This window comes from Cydia splendana, chromosome 11 (assembly GCF_910591565.1).
Source record: "Cydia splendana chromosome 11, ilCydSple1.2, whole genome shotgun sequence".
NCBI classification, from domain to species: Eukaryota; Metazoa; Arthropoda; class Insecta; order Lepidoptera; family Tortricidae; genus Cydia; species Cydia splendana.
This window is the reverse complement of record NC_085970.1, coordinates 5721675-5739584: the sequence shown is the minus strand read 5'-3', so window position 1 is coordinate 5739584 and position 17910 is coordinate 5721675. Positions and strand designations below refer to the sequence as shown.

Sequence of the window (17910 nt, the reverse complement as noted above, 5' to 3'; positions counted from 1 at the left end):
ATTCATGGTTGGGGAGGGTCTTAGAGCTGTATAAAGTTGATGCAGCTTTGAGAGCCTTCCTAAGCGCGTGTATGAGACAGTGGACCACAGTCCTTCGTCAACCAGGAGGCCGGGATGACCGCCCTGGCCCGCAGGATTTTATAAGGATTGAGCGAGTAATCTTTCAGGGCGACAGTCTGAGTCCCCTGTGGTTCTGCCTAGCTTGAATCCCCTCAGCACCCTGCTGAAGGATTTGGGACTAGGTTGTCGGCTTCGGAGAGAGGGTGAAGTCATTTCTCACCTTCTGTACATGGATGACCTCAAATTATTTGCACCAAATAGCCAAGACTTGTTGGAGCTACTGAAAACCACCGAAGTCTTCAGTAGTGCCATCCACATGGAGTTTGGTGTCGATAAATGTGCGGTTATGCATGTACAGCGGGGGAGGGTTGTAAATTCAACAAATTTACAACTTTCTGAGACAATGTCTTTCAGATCTATCTCTGAATCAGAAACCTATAAATACCTTGGTATGTCACAGTCGTTGGGTATTGAGGACGAGGGTATTAGACGGTCGGTGAAGGAGCGCTTTTTCAGTCGGCTCACAAAAGTCCTTAACAGTCTTTTGTCAGGAGGCAACAAAGTGCGCGCCTTCAACGCCTGGGTAATGCCCCTACTCACATACTCCTTTGGCATACTAAGGTGGACTCAGACCGAGCTGGACGCCCTGGATCGGAGGGTCCGATCACTGCTCACCGCACATCGCATGCTACACCCACGCTCGTCAGTTATGAGATTGTACATCCCACGGAAGTGTGGAGGCCGAGGCTTCCTAAACGCCAAGGATCTCCACAACCACGAGGTGTACAATCTCAGGAACTATTTCCTTAACAACGAGTGTGGGATGCATCGTGATGTGGTGGCAGTAGATAGGAACCTCACGCCGCTTTCCTTGGCAAACGAGAACTGGCGCAAACCTGTGGTACTAAGTACTGCGGATCGCAAGGCGGCATGGGAGAGTAAGGTGCTACACGGGCGGTTCTACAAGGCCCTCACGGGACCCGATGTGGACCTGCTGGCGTCGGTGAACTGGTTACGATTCGGGGACCTCTTCGGAGAAACCGAGGGTTTTGCCTGTGCAATTGCGGACGAAGTGATGATGACGAACAACTATCGGAAATATATCCTGAAGGACGGTACGGTCGACATCTGTCGGGCATGCCGCCGTCCCGGAGAGTCACTCAGGCATATCATTTCCGGTTGCTCTCATCTTGCTAACGGCGAGTACTTGCACAGACATAATCTCGTAGCCAGGATTATTCACCAGCAACTTGCTCTTCTATATGACCTTGTGGACCGCGAAGTACCGTACTACAAGTACTTACCTGCGCCTGTTCTCGAGAATGGTCGTGCCACGCTCTATTGGGATCGATCTATCATCACTGACAGGACTATTGTAGCCAATAAGCCTGATATTGTGATAATAGATCGATCGCAACGTCGGGCCGTGCTCGTTGACATCACCATCCCCCATGATGAGAATCTCGTGAAGGCCGAGAAGGACAAGTCCAGTAAGTACCTAGACTTGGCTCACGAGATAACCGCCATGTGGGATGTTGATTCGACGATCATCGTCCCGATAGTCGTTTCAGTAAACGGTCTAATAGCGAAGAGTCTCGACCAACACCTTGAGAGACTCTCGCTAGGTGGTTGGATCAAGGGTCAGATGCAGAAGGCGGTGATCTTGCACACGGCGCGGATAGTCCGCCGGTTCCTCTCTCTGCAGCCCTGACCACCGGTAGCTTGGGCCTTGCCCCGCTGCTGGCGGCACCCTAGGTTAGGTTTTTTATAATGTGTTTATATTTATTTTTTATCGTTTTGTAAGTGTTTTTATATTTTACTTTTATACTCACATTGTAAAACCCTAACCTAAGACCCTAATTGAATAAAGAGAAGAATACACATTATAATTATAATCTTATTAATAGTATATATCGTGCAATCATGAGTGCGCATGAGTATTACGTGTTTGTAATTTTATTTTCTCTTGTTACTTATTATTATTTAATATGCATATTATGTGCATAAATATCATTCACATAGTAATATTAGATCAGTGAATCTTGGTTTGTTTTAATGTATACATTTTGATTCATTATTTTCATAAATTTGTCTTTATTTTTATCATTATTTTTAACTATTTTATATTAAGGTTTGGCGAAGGGTCTCGCCTTGAACAGGATGGCCGAGCTGTAAGGATCATTATTTATTAATAGCTTATATTTTTATCATTCTTACTTTTGTTTATGAATAATTTATAAAAGAGTATCAATTGACTCATACTTGTCACTGGTTCCCGCCATGTTGAATTGTAATAAAAAGGGGGTATACCAGTGACAAGTGGCCAGTTCGAGTACGGACAAGTTAGAGTGAAGACGTCTTGAATATTTGATTGTAAATTGGTTGTTATTATGTTTATAACAAATGAATAAAGTTAAAATATTGGTACAAGTATTAGTTTTCATCATCGACCCGGTAATAACCCAACACAAGGTAAGGTAAAAACACAGAAATTGCAAAACTAAATAAAGTGTTCACGATCCTCAATAACGAGGGACCGACAACGAAGGAGAAGGTAAAAACATCTCAAATATTATGATAAACATTTGTAGCCATTAGATTAAAGTTTCGTAATTTATCATGTAATACTGAAAGATATCTAGTGTACCGAGTCTGAAACTTTCAAGCAAAACCTATAGCATCTGTAAGAATAAAAGGATAATTTTAAGTTACAGTCACTATTAAAGTACCTTCCGGAACTTATGTCCGCTGAAGCGGCGTTACGTAGAAAACATCTCTAATTCATTTCCCGAAACGCGCCGAGTATATTAAGAAAGCGACACACAGTATACAAAATTTGGTGAGATTGGCTGATTGGCACTTTAGAGTCGTAATGTATCGTATTACCTGTGCGTCTGAGAACAGAAACACGACGCCTTTATTATCGGCTCCAGCCTTGATCATGGTCTGTTTCAAGTCCTCACGCCACTCCGACTGTCCGTAGGCCTTTGTAATTTCAATCTGGATACACATAAGTTCCCCCATAAAAGCTGCTAACCGAGACAGAGATTGACGACCTAAAAGAAATCATTTATTTGTAACAAAATTACAAGGTAAACGAGTGTCTACTGGTGTAAGTGCAGTGCGACTAAACGAAATGCAGCTATGTCAAATTATAATGTGGACTATTTTCTTACGACTTTCTTTTACCTAATGACCAGTCTAGAAACTGGAGAATATTTTGGAAACCATGTTGGCAGACATGTACTATTTAATAAAACTATAGTTATGGTATGGTCGTTTTCTAGGTTTTCGGGGATGTACCCGCCGATGTACGTTTCGAAAATTATGATGACATTTTTCAATGCAATTTTTCGTGATAGCGTGATGTCAATTTCGAGGTTTCCGAGAGTGTGAATCGACATCGACCGAGCCACCAATTTAATATTGGAAATGGGGTACTCATACCAACTCATTTCAAATTGATCTCCTACTAAAGCCCTACACGCCACGTATAGGTATATTACTAGGCGTTCAAAAAGACCAGATCACAGAGCTCCAACAAGATGGGAGGATGATATTAAAAAGATTGCAGGCCCACTCTGGAGGAGAGAAGCTGCAAATCGGGCTGCTTGGAGGAGATCTGGAGAGGCGTATGCCTAACAGTGGGCGCATACTCGCTGAGGAAGAAGAAGAAAGAGAGGCTCTACTCACCAGACCCTCCCATACCAAGGCACAGAGCGTTTGCCATGGGTTGTCGCATGATACGGGATAGCCTACACAGGTGAGCTACGGCGTCATCGAACAGCACCAGGTCCAGCGGAGCCGTGGTCGACAGGTTGTAGTCCATTAGGTAGTTAGATAGAATGTCGTCCAACTGTGAAAAATAAGCTGTAGTTAGCTCAATTTCAGGGTCATGTCATATCTGTCAACGTACATTTCGGACCTGAATTCATCCGCAATTAACGCCGTTTTAACGCAAAACCCTTTTTCCATCAGCGGTTCGAGGAAATTTGATTAACCTCAATGAATTTTGAAAAGTTGCTGAGGGGAGGCTAGGCCCCTTTAGCGAGCCGAAACAAAAATAAATGCAAAACTTGGAATATGATAATAGTGTGCGCGCTTCTACTGGTGGCTATCCAGCGGCGGAGGCTGAATTCGAACCGGCATCTTTAGCTGTCGCGACTAACGCCATAAACCCCTAGGCCACCTCGTCACGGCAGAACCCGTCACAATTTCTCTATTATAAGAGTATTCTAAAGGCGAGCAGTACCTACGTGCTTAATACACCTCCTAATATTTATCCTTACGGGATTACGATATAGCGAGAGATATGGTTCCATCTAAGCAACTAGTAGGCTAATTCGCCAATAACTGACCGGTTTTAGTAATTGGCCTCCAAATGAATTCTATTCACCTATAAACAGAGTTCATTTTAGTATAAAGTTTATTCGCCAGTAACTATATGGCGGCCGGTTATAGTATAAGGTTATACTATAACTATAACCCTATAACTGGCCAGCCTTATACTAAAATGAATTCTGTTTATAGGTGAATAGAATTCATTTAAAACCAGCCAGTTACTGGCGAATTAAACTTAAAAAAACACAAATCAAAATATGTGATAAAACAGTTTGATTTGTTCCCAGTTGTTTAAGTAAGAAAGTTGTCTGACCTCGTCCTGATCGTTGATTTCGACGTACTTCCTATCATCCGCGCCAGGGTCCATGAAATCACCGAACAGCATGAGCCTTCCACCGAGGATATCGGCCGGTTTCCTTTTAAATTCTTCACGAATCTTCTTTTGTAGCAAACTGTTAGTAAATAAAGATTAAAGCATGACATAGACATATGTAACTTCGTATAAGACGAATAAAGTCTAAGGAAAAAACGTGCCTCGGAATTCAAGTAAAAGTCATTCTCGAATAGATGCCGCACACACCTTTAGCCTATCCTCGGCTAGATGGCGTGACGACACTGTTTCATATTTAACAATTTTAACACATAGATATCAGTGAATGAACAAGGATCAAAATGATATAAAAATAATAAAATCATTTATCCATATATATACATTTTTTGATAACTTTATACGTTTTCATTTTGAGTTTTAGTCGTGTGTCGATAGATGGCAGTAAACTTACAGTGACTACAAAATTTACAATGACAGGACCCCTCTATACTATCTATTCTTTTTGAGCATGATAAAGCCGGGATATTGATAACAAACAGCAACACTCCTAACCTAAATGTACGAGTACATCGGTAGACCTTATTACAAAAAGCATAAGGTCCTCCGATGTATAGTTAACAGTGTGGGCGATAAAGTGTACCTATTTATTTACAAAGTGTATTTATTTATTACCTACAACAAAAAGTTACAATAAAATTACAGGTTACAAAAAAAGTTCCACAAACTACATTTAGGTAATTTGACTGTAGACTCCGTAGAATCAGGTATCAGCAATAGAAACATTAGACTATTTATATTCCAAATTAGAAATAGAATTAGAATTTGTTTATTAGGGTGGTATTCCATCTATCCAATATCTTGGTCCAATGTCAGTTGCATTTCACTCTCGCATTAAGCAAAATGTGAGACAAAATACACCTTAGACAAAGAAATTGGACAGGTACAATACCACCCTTAGCTATGTGTGAAATTGGCGGTTGGGGAAATACAAGCGATGCCAACACACGACCTGGGGCCGATTGCATAACAAACTACAACTAATATTACAAGCGGAACTCCTTTTCTAATTTCACTTATTAAATAAGGAGTTCCGCTTGTAATATTAGTTGTAGTTTGTTATGCAATCGGCCCCTGGTGAAAATATGTTCTTTCGTGGGGCATCTTTTTACTATTTTGGCAGCTGCCAACTGTCAAATAAGCAATATGTCCCATACCCACTAGGGCGGCGGCGCCACAGTCATGCACGGAGCCATGGTATAATAATATACTCCGCCTGGTACTCTCTTCCCGTCTTTTCTAGGTCACCTGACTGACACAAGCCTACGTCATCATGCGACAGCGCTATATGATAATATACGATAGCGCTATACAAAGTGGCAATATTATTGTGACGTAGGCTTGTGTCACTCTAGGAAGAGAAGACCATGTTTTATTAGACTATGCACGGAGCGAATAGCTAAAGACCTCGATTCGTAAAATCTGAAAAGTTGTAACAATTTGTCAAATCGTGTAATAAATCGCAGCCTTACTTGGTAAACCATGTGCGATCCTCGTTGTTCACCAGCCGATCCTGATACACCCGCTGGTGCTCGTGATACCACAATCTTATCACTTCGTCTTCATCCTGCACACCAAAGTTTAATATCAATCCATACTAATATCCATATTAATATTATAAATGCGAAAGTGTGTCTATCTGTCTGTTACCTCTTCACGCTTAAACCGGCATAAATTTGGCATAGTGATAGTTTGTGTCCCGGGGAAGGACATAGGATAGTGTTTATGTCGGAAGTCATCCCTAAAGAGGGTATGGGAAATGAGAAACGCAGACGAAGTCGCCTGCAAAAGCTAGCTAGTATCTGGGCATGTCTATTTAAAGTTGTACCCTCAACTTGCATTTTAGATTTTGGAATTTTTATATTTTCCACTCAGAATTACGAGCTCTTTCGATCCTAAAATACGAGAAAAAAGTGTCCCCAAAATTTCATACAATTTTTTTTCCGTTTTGTTACGATCATAGAAGGTTGTATTGAAATTCGTAACCAAATGGACCAAAAACTGTGGGGACACTTTTTTCTCAGTAAAAATGGAAAGAGCTCGTTATTCTGAGTAGAAATAATATAAATATTCTCAATTCTAACACAACAATTTTGGTACAACTTTAAATGCCCATCTAATATAAAATAGTGCAGTGTTATAGCTGCAAATAATACGTTTATTATTGTGCGAGTATAGACGAGTATAAAGTAAGGACGCTAAGCATGAAGAATTTCATACATTGACCCGACTGTTGCTATCGCACGCGCACACTATCTCTATCTCACGCGCTCAATTATATCGCTTCCCGCCGATGATGCCGTCGGTCAATGCCATTGCGAGCAGAATAGCAACATAATTATTTATGCGCGTGCGATAAAGATAGGAACAGTCCGATCAATGTACGAAATTCTTCATGCTTACTTAAGTAGCACAATTTAAATAGTGAAGCCTGAACACAATTAAGATTTTAAGAGCTGAAGTAGATGGTGCTTAAACCTAGGTATATTAGGCATCAGCTGGGTTTTTGAGCAGTGACGGTTCTCAATCCTGAATTCCTGACACCACAAAACGTAAGACGCCATAAAGTGTCATTCTATGGGACTTATTGAAATTGTCTCTGAATGATGAATTTACTAGTGACTTTTGTTTACATAGTTAGCAAATTCCATAAAATGACTCTTTACAGCAACATTTATTTCAGCTTTTCAATTTGAGTCTAACATTTCCAGTATTTATTTATCGGCAAACATAGAACTATCTGCTAGCCAAACTTGATTTAATACTAAAGTTAAAACAAATCGTAAAATTAAGAATTACGTTTTCACAACCACGCCAATTCCTTAATATTTTGTGATATGTAAAAAAATTGTTACCACTAGAGAAAAATAGTTACCACAGATACCTACGTAACGTTACGATTTTGACTTTAAAATTGCGTATAAAATCACAAAATCCCACCTTCACTCTATGCGAATCAAACATAAGCATCCCCTGGAACACTTTGCTCAGGTCCCTCAAATTGAAGGTGTAATGCGACTTCGTAGGGGTGGGCAGCAACTCCACCACCATCGAATTAAACACGTCCAACGAGCTCTTGAGGAAGGGCGCTTCGCGTACTACCACCTCTTTGGCGATGTTCGACGTCCAAGAGCTTAGGATCACTTTGAATATTCCGTACTGAAATATAAATATATCGTATGGTTGGTTTGATGGTAGGGTTCTGGTAAGCCTCCGTATCTCAGCTGGCAGTAGCGATTGGACCGGTGTTCCAATGGTCGCAAGTTCAAGTCTTGCCGGAGGTAGTGAATTTTAAAAAAATTTCCTTTAATATAAAAACTTGTAGTATCCCTCGCAGACGTTTCTGCTTGATACAATATAAATCTATGGTTACCGGAATAAATGTCGGGTGGCTGATTCCCTAATCGTAAGAATAAGAGGTTACTTGTCAGAGAACGTCTACACTTCACGATTAATTATAAGACAAACTAACCTGAATGGTTTCTCTCTATGTGTATGAAGTTTGGTGGATGATCCCGTGGCATCTACTCATTTAAACTTGTCAACCAGGTAACCACAGATTACCTAGTAGGTATTATAAGAATCCTTTTTAAAAGATGATTTCATTGGACACTTTATAATCCCATAAAATTTTCTGGGTAATTACAGTGGACGATCATATGTGCACAAAAAACCCTATTCCTATCCTAAGGATCTCTGAAAAGAAGTTCGCCCAAATATTTTAGTGATCCCCGGTGATGCAACGAAATTCGAGTGCCTATGTACGAGTAAGTAAGTAGTCAGCTGATTGTGATAATGAAGATCTCTAGTAAGTAAGTAGTTAAACATTTGTGATATGGAAGAGAGGCGTCAGCAAAAACAGTCACTGTACCTTGCTCTCATACTCCATTTCGGTAAAAGAGATATAGTGGAAGTGCCTCATCAAGCGCATGGTGACGGGGTTACGACCACCGCCGGGAGGACCCATGGCTGCGACGATCCCCACGTCGACTAAGGTCCTGAACGCGCCGATGTCGGTGCGGTCATACCAGCCTGTTAACAACCGAAAACGGGCCATAGTTACTTGAGTTGGAAGAGTTGAAGATTATTTCAAAAGAACCTGCTTTTGCAAGTTTGCAACACACGTTTATTTACCACATGAAAATCTCTTCCTATTCTGATTTTTAGAAGGTTTCCTATTATTGTTATATTATTTTCAAATGTTGTTTTCTATTGTATGTATTTTATTGTAATTGTATTTTATGTGCATTTCAAACACAATATTGACGTTTCTAATTCCATAATCATTCGGCATTGTACATATAATTTTAGTTTTGATTTAGTCCAATTTTATTTTATTGTATTTATTGCAGTTAATGCATGTTAGATATTAAGTAATGTTATGCCAATTAGCACGTAAGGTTTATCTGTAAGTGCTAATTGATTGAAGTGAATAAATGATTGAATGATTGATTGATTGAATCTTGTATTGTTGATGAATAAATATGATGATGATGATGAATGAAGGAGTACAGTCAGCAGCAGAAGTTGCTAAGCGGGTCAGGTGTTCTAAATTACCTTGACAGGCTCTTATTCTCTTAACAATAAAGTCGCGTCAAGATCATTTTGAACACCTGGCTCGCTTAGCAACTTCTGCTGTTGACTGTACTAACAACAACCTAAACGGGTCAGTTCTAAGCGTGAACGGCCCTGTAGGCAACTTAGATTGTATATTAGATATATCGAGGTTACACATCGGCGATCACCTCGATAAAAATATTCGATTCTTATTTGGGAGCGCCCTACTTTGCTTAAGATTACGGCCCGGAATAGGATCAGAACAAAATGATCACCCGAAAAGTCCATGAACTGCCTAATCAATTCGATGGGCGGCTGGGCCCCGTAGACCTCCAGTGCGGGCATGTTGAGGTCGTCGATGAAGAACACTTGTCTCTTGGTTGGCGGTGGACCGTAGACACCGCGGCGACGCCGGTCTAGTTTACTGTCGATTACGTCCTTGGAAACAATTGAACAAACAATATCATAATACTTACCTATTTATCGATCTTGCTCTAAAACTACAGAGTTTCTAGAGTTCTTTGGCGAATTCTGCGTTAATACCTACATAAAGCATTAGCCCGCCCCGGCTTCGCACGGGTTACACAAAACCTCAACAAATTATACACCTAAACCTTCCTCAAGAATCACTCTATTCATAGGTGAAAACTGCATGAAAACCCGTTCAGGAATATTCGAATTTATCGCGAACATACACACACATAAACAGATAGACGCGGCGGGGAACATTGTTTTATAAGGTGTAGTGATAGTGCGGTGTAGGATGCTCTACGTCTCGTAAGTAGATGCTAGATGGGAGGAGTCCTGGATCATGAGGATCGGTAATGATAGACAGACTCCTAATGAGTGAGAGTCAGGATGGCGGGTGTACGTAAATAAAAATAAACAAAAAGCATACCATATTTTAGTACCTAATTTGTACTATTTGGTACCTCCTTTAAAAAAATTAGTACCTCACAGTATTAAAAGTTATCACCAAAAAACATTACACCCGCCATTCTGACTGTCAGAATGGCGGGTGTATTTTATTACGCAATGATCCCGCGATTATTGATAAATTCTATAAAAGCCAAATTTTAGTACCTTTTTTGTACTATCATATTCAATTATTAATTGAGTCATTTTATTTGTGGTTTCCGAGTTTTACTCATTTTACAATTTACATTGCTATTACAATTTTGCAGGCGCTTTTATTTTTCACCGTATCGATTTCGTTTTAAGAAAACACGCTACGCTTTAACTATTTTTATTACACTACAATTTAGTACCTTTTACGTTTAATTTGTTACCCTTTCACGTTTAATCTGTTAAGTTCAATTAACTATGAAAATTACGTCTTACAAATGGCCAGGCGCCATGTCAAAGAATTCTTCCAATGAAAAAATTCCACGTACCGTGTACCTATACCTACTCTTAAGTATGTATATGGTGATTAATCAAATAAAACCGGCAAATTATGTCTGTTTGTCGGTATATTAGTGTGATGAATATACTTCTTTGTGGGATCCCGTTGATGTCCTTTTTTGCTAAGAATATGTACCTACATACGATTGAAATACATACCTTTTACAAGCAATAGTTTCATTTAACTATTACATGATGTTTTTCTATCGTCTTGGTATAGTTTTTCTTCTGCTGTGTCTGAGTATGAATATGGCACGGAAAGCGGGCCCAATAGGGAATATTACGCAAAACTCCAAAAGTTCGGTTATTGCCTCTCTATCACTCTTGCATATTCGATCGATAGAAAGGTAGATAACGAAATTTAGATTTTCGCGTTTCGCGGTAGACCACTTGTAAAAAAACTGCCTTGCTCAATGTCTAGCCTAGTTCGGCCTACATTAGTCGAGTGGTAAGTGGCAAGTATTACGCGTACCAACAATTTAGTCGAGTAGATTAGTCAGTAAATTTGTCAAGTGGATCCATTTTGTTCTATTTTTTCTGGTGAATGAGCCACCCCGTGGTCTCCCCCCACCACTCTTACTAGTCTACTCGACTAAATTTTTGGTGTTCAGACACGTTTATTAGTAACTAAAATACTCGCCAATTGACTAAATTAACGTACTACGAACCAGCCTTTCATTTTCTACTCACTTGTAACTCGCTTGTCTGTAGTGCGAACGATTTTTGGTCAGTTGACCGATTTTAGTCAAATAAAATACTCGCCACTCGACTAATGTGGGTCGAAAAATGGCATCTTGAGCGTTGCCAGGGTACCAAAGCACGAGGGTTAAACAAAATTTGCCCCCGAGTGAAACACAAAATATTTCACCACACCAACCCGAAGCAAATATTAAATGTACGAGTAAAATATCAAACAAAATCAAATCCAAATGAATGTTACCTATTAAATATTTATCATCCAAAATCATCATTTAAAAGTCAATTCTACAGCAAACATAAGAAAACAACTCAAAATTTGCATTTAATTACTTTGACTCACATGTGAATAAAATGCTATCAGTTTTTGAAGTGCAAAGTAAGCCTTTCCGAGCTGGTGTGGTGAAAACCAATTTGTCAGCCAGTCATCCTTTTCTTTTGGCTGCTAGTACGAGTGTAAGACAAAGATAGTATGATTCTATCTCTCTCTGTCTATGATTGAAATGAGACAGTCCTTTGACAAACTATACTTACATGTAATTTACTCTATGGTTCAGGGTGGACACTGGTGTTGCACTCTGGCGGCAGAACATTGCAGTAATAAGGCGTGACCAGACATGGACAATTTTTCGCCAATCTGATTAAATTGTCCGATCAAATCAGGCCGACCACCGATAGACTGATATTACCGATAAAATGAGGTGCGGGCGCAAGAATAGTTACCAATTTGTACTTGCGTCCGCAAGAATACCAATTTGTGACGCCAGTATTTTCTTTCTGGGGCATTTTTTCAATTAAGAGGGCTCTAATATCACCATAAATCTAAAATTGGAGATTGACGCCAATTTCATTTCTGATCAAATCGGTCAATTTGATCATCCCGTCTGGATACCGCGATACTCCCTATACAGCCGTCACAGTAGTGAGTAAATATGCGACCATAAAATACAAATAGGTACAATAGGCTTTAAATTGCGTCTACTATCTAACAATGAAAAAAAAATACAAATTTTAAATATTGTTTACGTCTTAAAACATATAAACGTTTTAAATTTTATCTAATTCAACCTTTTATCAATTCCTACTTTTTTAAACACGTGGCAAAAATCCGTGATGCCGCGCGCTGGACACAGAGCGAGAGATTTAAAAAAAAGGAAGGTTCTTGGAGGGAATAAGTATTAAACAGATAAAACTTCTTTAAAAATATTTATAGATCAAATTACTTACTTTAAATCTCTATTCATCCAAAAGTTATATTGTTATTTTATCGTTTCAAGTGCAAAATGGAAAGATTGAAACAACGGCCTAAAGTTTTTGTAAAACATAAAGTTTGTAGGCAGTGTCATATATAAATTAATAGTTATGAAACGCGGAAGAAAAAATGTTGTAGACATAGCAGAGCAGAAAATCGTCTTGGAGAAATATCAGCAATACTTTCAATCGCGCAATAATTTGCCTTCGCCTAATGATAATATATTTAAAGAAATTTGCAATGAACTAGAACAAAAACTCTCCACGAAAGCTTTGTTTTTGTCCGTAAAAAGAAACTTTGATTATTTTTTTCCGACGCACAGCGAAGAACAAAGTATTCCAGAACAAATTTCGTCAGATGAAAGTGATGCAATTAGTGACACTGAGTCATTTCAAGAAAATAAATTGACTGAAAATAATGACGAGTCTCAATGTATCTCATTTTCATTAGATATATATCAATGGCAAAAAATTCAACCAATTACAAAGTGTTCCGTTAGAAAGAATATTGACTCTGGGTGCCATGTTCTACAACAAAAGTATGTATTACCGAAATATGAATGGTCTGATTTATTACGGGAGAAAATTTGGACTTCGTGTAAATCCCCTTGCAGTTGGTCATTTAAAACACATTTTATAAAATATGACGATCGAATAACATGCTTAGGCCAATGCAAGCAATGCCAAGCGGTGAGTAAAATATGCATTGAATGGCCTACTGATAATATAGCGTCTTGCACTGGCATAATAACCGGATTTGATAAAAAAATCCGTCATGATGTACAGAAGAAAATTAAAATGTCACCATTAACACGTAAAGAATTGTTAAAAGACTTACAGGACGAAGCTCCGATAGTAGTGCATAAAAAAATGGTTAATGCGGCAATGGAAGCTGGTGATGCTGAGCCTCCACATTTGCCTTCACATGGGTGCTTGCGACAGATTAAACATGAATATAAAGTAAGTCAACATTACCAATCTGATCCCATTCTCGCGCTATTAATTATGGCAAAACACGTGAAACCCTATGATGACTTTATAAAGCAAATAACTTTACATCCAAATTTTTACGTTCACTATTGGTCATTGGCCCAAGATACTTTCTATGCCACGCACGCTCTTTCTAACAGAGTTATAATGAGTATCGATGCTACCGGAAGCCTAATAAAAGAGTCTGACATAATCGAGAAAAATAATATCTTCCTATATGAAGCAATTATGTACAGCGACAAAAATGGACGGAGTGTCCCCATTAGTCAGATGCTTTCCAGTAGTCACACTATGGATACCATACGTTTGTGGCTCAAATCTTGGAGGGGCAATAAAACAATTCCTAACGAAGTAGTTTTGGATGATTCATCAGCTTTAATCGGAGCTACAGTAATAGTACATTATTGTCGAGGCTCGGAAGTAGCTACTTGCAGGCTGAGGATTCGTTTTAAACGGACGACCTTGGGAGTCCGTTTAATTGAATCCGAAGCCAGCAAGTAGCCTTCCAGCCGAGTCATATATAGTGCTTTTCTCAAAAATGGTGCAAGAAATATAAATATCATAGAAATATTTTACAAAAGCAACTTTCTTACGTATATATTTTCACAGAAAAAAGTAGAAACAATTGAAAAAATTAGCTTTGCCGCCTTTTTATTTTTTTAATAAAAAATAGAAGTGTATTTTTCTGCCGAAAATACGCCAACCTATTTGAGACAGCTAAATAGTCGCGGTACTAATCATCTGTTTGACTGTTTAATGGGCCTGTGCCTTCATTTGATATGGCCATTTCAACTTTTAAAAAGTTTGGAACTCGACAAATAATGGAATTTGTATGCAACATTGCAGTCCCAAAATCGAGACTGCAATGTTTTTAACTTTTTAATTTTTGACTGACCATAAACTACGCGCTTCGCAGCCTATTTTTTAAACGGCAAAGTCGACTTTGCCGTCCATTTTTGAGAAAAGACATTTACTGACTGCAACTCTACCAATGATTACCTAGTAAAATCATTTGAGAAATTAGAAAGCAACGAGAGAACACCAGACGAATGCTTTGTTCGTCTTGACACAAGCCACTTTGTTAAAATCGTCACCAATCTCTCTTGTTTAAAAAATGTGGACTCGAGGACAAAACACTTTTACATAAAATGTATTTTGTATATAAAAAATCTGGATGATTACAACGAGGTAAAGAAAATTATTACAGATATAATTATAGTATCTCTCAACAAGTATGATGACAGTTCGCGCGTACAAGACGCTAAATTAAGACTTAGACAATTAGGACAGTCAGTAATTATTGACGAAGACAAGGACAAAGAAGTGTTTGAATGTGACTGCTGTGCTGAAGAGCTATCCACTTCGGAAATATTAGATTCTAAAGACAATACCACCTCTACTAAGACACGATGGTTTAACGACACCGTAGATCGTGAAAATCTTATAGTCACTTTAAGTCAGGAGGACGAAAATATTTTGGGAAATGAAAATTTATTTTACATGCCGTCATTCATACCAACACTAGCACGACTAGTTCGGCAACTTCCGTTATGGAGTAATATTATGATACGTACATACCAATCTGCAAATTTTACACCATCTTCGTCGAATGTGGAGAGCTATTTTAAAACACTCAAAAGATATTTATGCCACATTGCCATCAAATCAAACAGACTGAGATTAGACGATTTCATTGCAAAACATATAGGTTTTATAGAGGGAGAAGTGAAAGAAGGAATAAGTAAAAACAATAGACTAGTCGTCACCTCTAAACCTAAAAGGACACCAAAAGTACCAAAAACAGAAACGAAGACCTCGACGGAGAAAGAAATGGAAAAAATGTTCAAAGATGACTCCATTTTTTCGAAAAATCCATCATGTGTCGAAAACTGGAAAGGAAAAGGTAAGACGGATTTTTATCGTCTATTTTTAAAATCAGGTCCTCTCTTCCAGTACCTACCTAACTTACCTTTATTAAATTTGGTTTATGCAATCGTAGAACACAATGCAATGCCATAGTTGATGTTATTGAGTCGACCAATAGACCATTTTTAAGGTTCCGTACCCAAAGGGTAAAAACGGGACCCTATTATAAGACTCCGCTGTCCTTCTGTCTGTCTGTCCGTCTGTCAATCTGTCACCAGGCTGTATCTCATGAACCGCGCTAGCTATCGCTAACTAACAGTTGAAATTTTCACAGATGATTTATTTCTGTTGCCGTTATAACAACAAATACTAATTCGTTATTGGCAAAAGTTTAATTTTTGGTACAAGTTTTTATAGCTGAATGTACTTTTTTTTCTATAGACAACTCATCGAGACAATTCTAAAAACCCCAAACCAGGGCTCGAACAAATCATGCGGATGACGTCAAACCAATCATAGGATGATTTCAAATTGTGTTACTTCATGCGATATGTGACACGAAAGTTTAAATACAAACGTCATCCTGTGTGCAAAATTACGTCATTTTTAGGGTTCCGTACCCAAAAGGTAAAACGGGACCCTATTACTAAGACTTCGCTGTCCGTCCGTCCGTCCGTCCGTCTGTCTGTCACCAGGCTGTATCTCACGAACCGTGATAGCTAGACAGTTGAAATTTTCACAGATGATGTATTTCTGTTGCCGCTATAACAACAAATACTAAAAACAGAATAAAATAAAGATTTAAATGGGGCTCCCATACAACAAACGTGATTTTTGACCAAAGTTAAGCAACGTCGGGCGTGGACAGTACTTGGATGGGTGACCGTTTTTTTTTGCATTTTTTTCCGTTTTTTTTTTTCATTATGGTACGGAACCCTTCGTGCGCGAGTCCGACTCGCACTTGCCCGGTTTTTACGTCATCCGCATGATTTGTTCGAGCCCTGTCCCAAACACAATAAATATAATACACAATAGTAAGTTTAAATTGGAGCTTCTGGACCACCTCGCTTCGCTCGGTTTGAGTCCCAATTTAGCAATTAAGTTTTTGTGAATACTGGAACACTCAATTTTGCTACCTCTCCACGGCGGAGGTCAATTTATATTATGCGACGCTGATGAACTGACCAGTCATGTTGTGTTAGAAAACTGAAATCGGTTTTAAAGGTCCCTTATTATTATTTCACTGATAAATTTTTCGAACGTTGTTTTTGTTACTACATTTTCTATTATTTTAGGTAAGACGATTAAAAAAGGAACTAAACGAAGAATAACGCAGAAGACACAGGTTCCCTTATTACTGAATGGAACACTGACTGCTGAAGCTGCTAAAAATATTCATGTATCGAATACATGTGCTTTCGATGCAGTTTCGCAAGTAATAGCGGCTGCTTGTGTCGAAGGGTATGATGTAAGACGCACGGTGACAACCAGCGAAGACGAATATTGTCAATTTATAAAAGCGATGATCAATCCAAAAACAAGCAGGACGGACTTGTATCAAAAAAGAACGGAAATCCTCCAACAGCATTTTTCTGCAAAAAGCAACGGTATTGGCACCTACGTTAGCTGTGAATGTAATGTTAACTTTATTTTTGAAAAAATATTGTATAATGAAATTTATAGTGCCACATTACAAGAATCTTGCACAAACACGGCTTGCACAGTGAATAACATACGTAGACATATTGCCTTTCTACCATTCAATTGTAATATGCCTATATCTTCATTAAATCAATCGGCACAGTCTATGTTATGCGAAGACAGTAATATTGTAGAATGTAGACGAAACAACTGTAATGGTGTAAGAACTTTCACATACCAACTGTGCGGCACCATAGCCTTTGAATTAAACCAAACGGAAAATATATCACTTGATGATGTACCCACTAACATATATTTAAACAGCATAAAATACGACGTCTTAGGAATTGTGGAATTTATAACTTCTAGTGATATAACTAATATAAATGCTATTGGGTACTACAAAGCACACTGTCGTCTAAACGCGACATACAAGTGCTATGACGACCTTAAATTTAATATTACTAAGAGCCCTAAGCGCATGATGGCTAACTGTATTCTGTATGGACGAAAAACTGAGTAGGTAAACACTTACGTAACATACCCCGAGCCACGATGATTCCACCCACTATGATTTTTCTTTCTCTATCTGATTTTAAAATAACTGAAACCGCGGACATTAATTTTATATTTTATTTAGTGTGTACTGTCTATAGGTAGACCAAGAAAAGTCTGCAGCGCTCGATAAAAAGTAGTTTTTAAATATCAGTATGTGA

General features: G+C 38.7%; 1 protein-coding gene across 1 annotated transcript in view; it reads right to left on the bottom strand.

Moving 5' to 3' along the window:
* LOC134794767 (dynein axonemal heavy chain 1-like) overlaps positions 1-17910 on the bottom strand; it is a 140788-nt gene that overhangs the window by 46748 nt on the left and 76130 nt on the right. The window contains exons 47-53 of the mRNA XM_063766550.1: positions 9622-9784; positions 8661-8821; positions 7730-7948; positions 6262-6356; positions 4715-4853; positions 3754-3916; positions 2947-3116 (exon numbers count right to left, since the gene is read on the bottom strand). Coding sequence (XP_063622620.1) covers positions 2947-3116; positions 3754-3916; positions 4715-4853; positions 6262-6356; positions 7730-7948; positions 8661-8821; positions 9622-9784 — 1110 coding nt within the window. The remainder of the gene's footprint in view (positions 1-2946; positions 3117-3753; positions 3917-4714; positions 4854-6261; positions 6357-7729; positions 7949-8660; positions 8822-9621; positions 9785-17910) is intronic.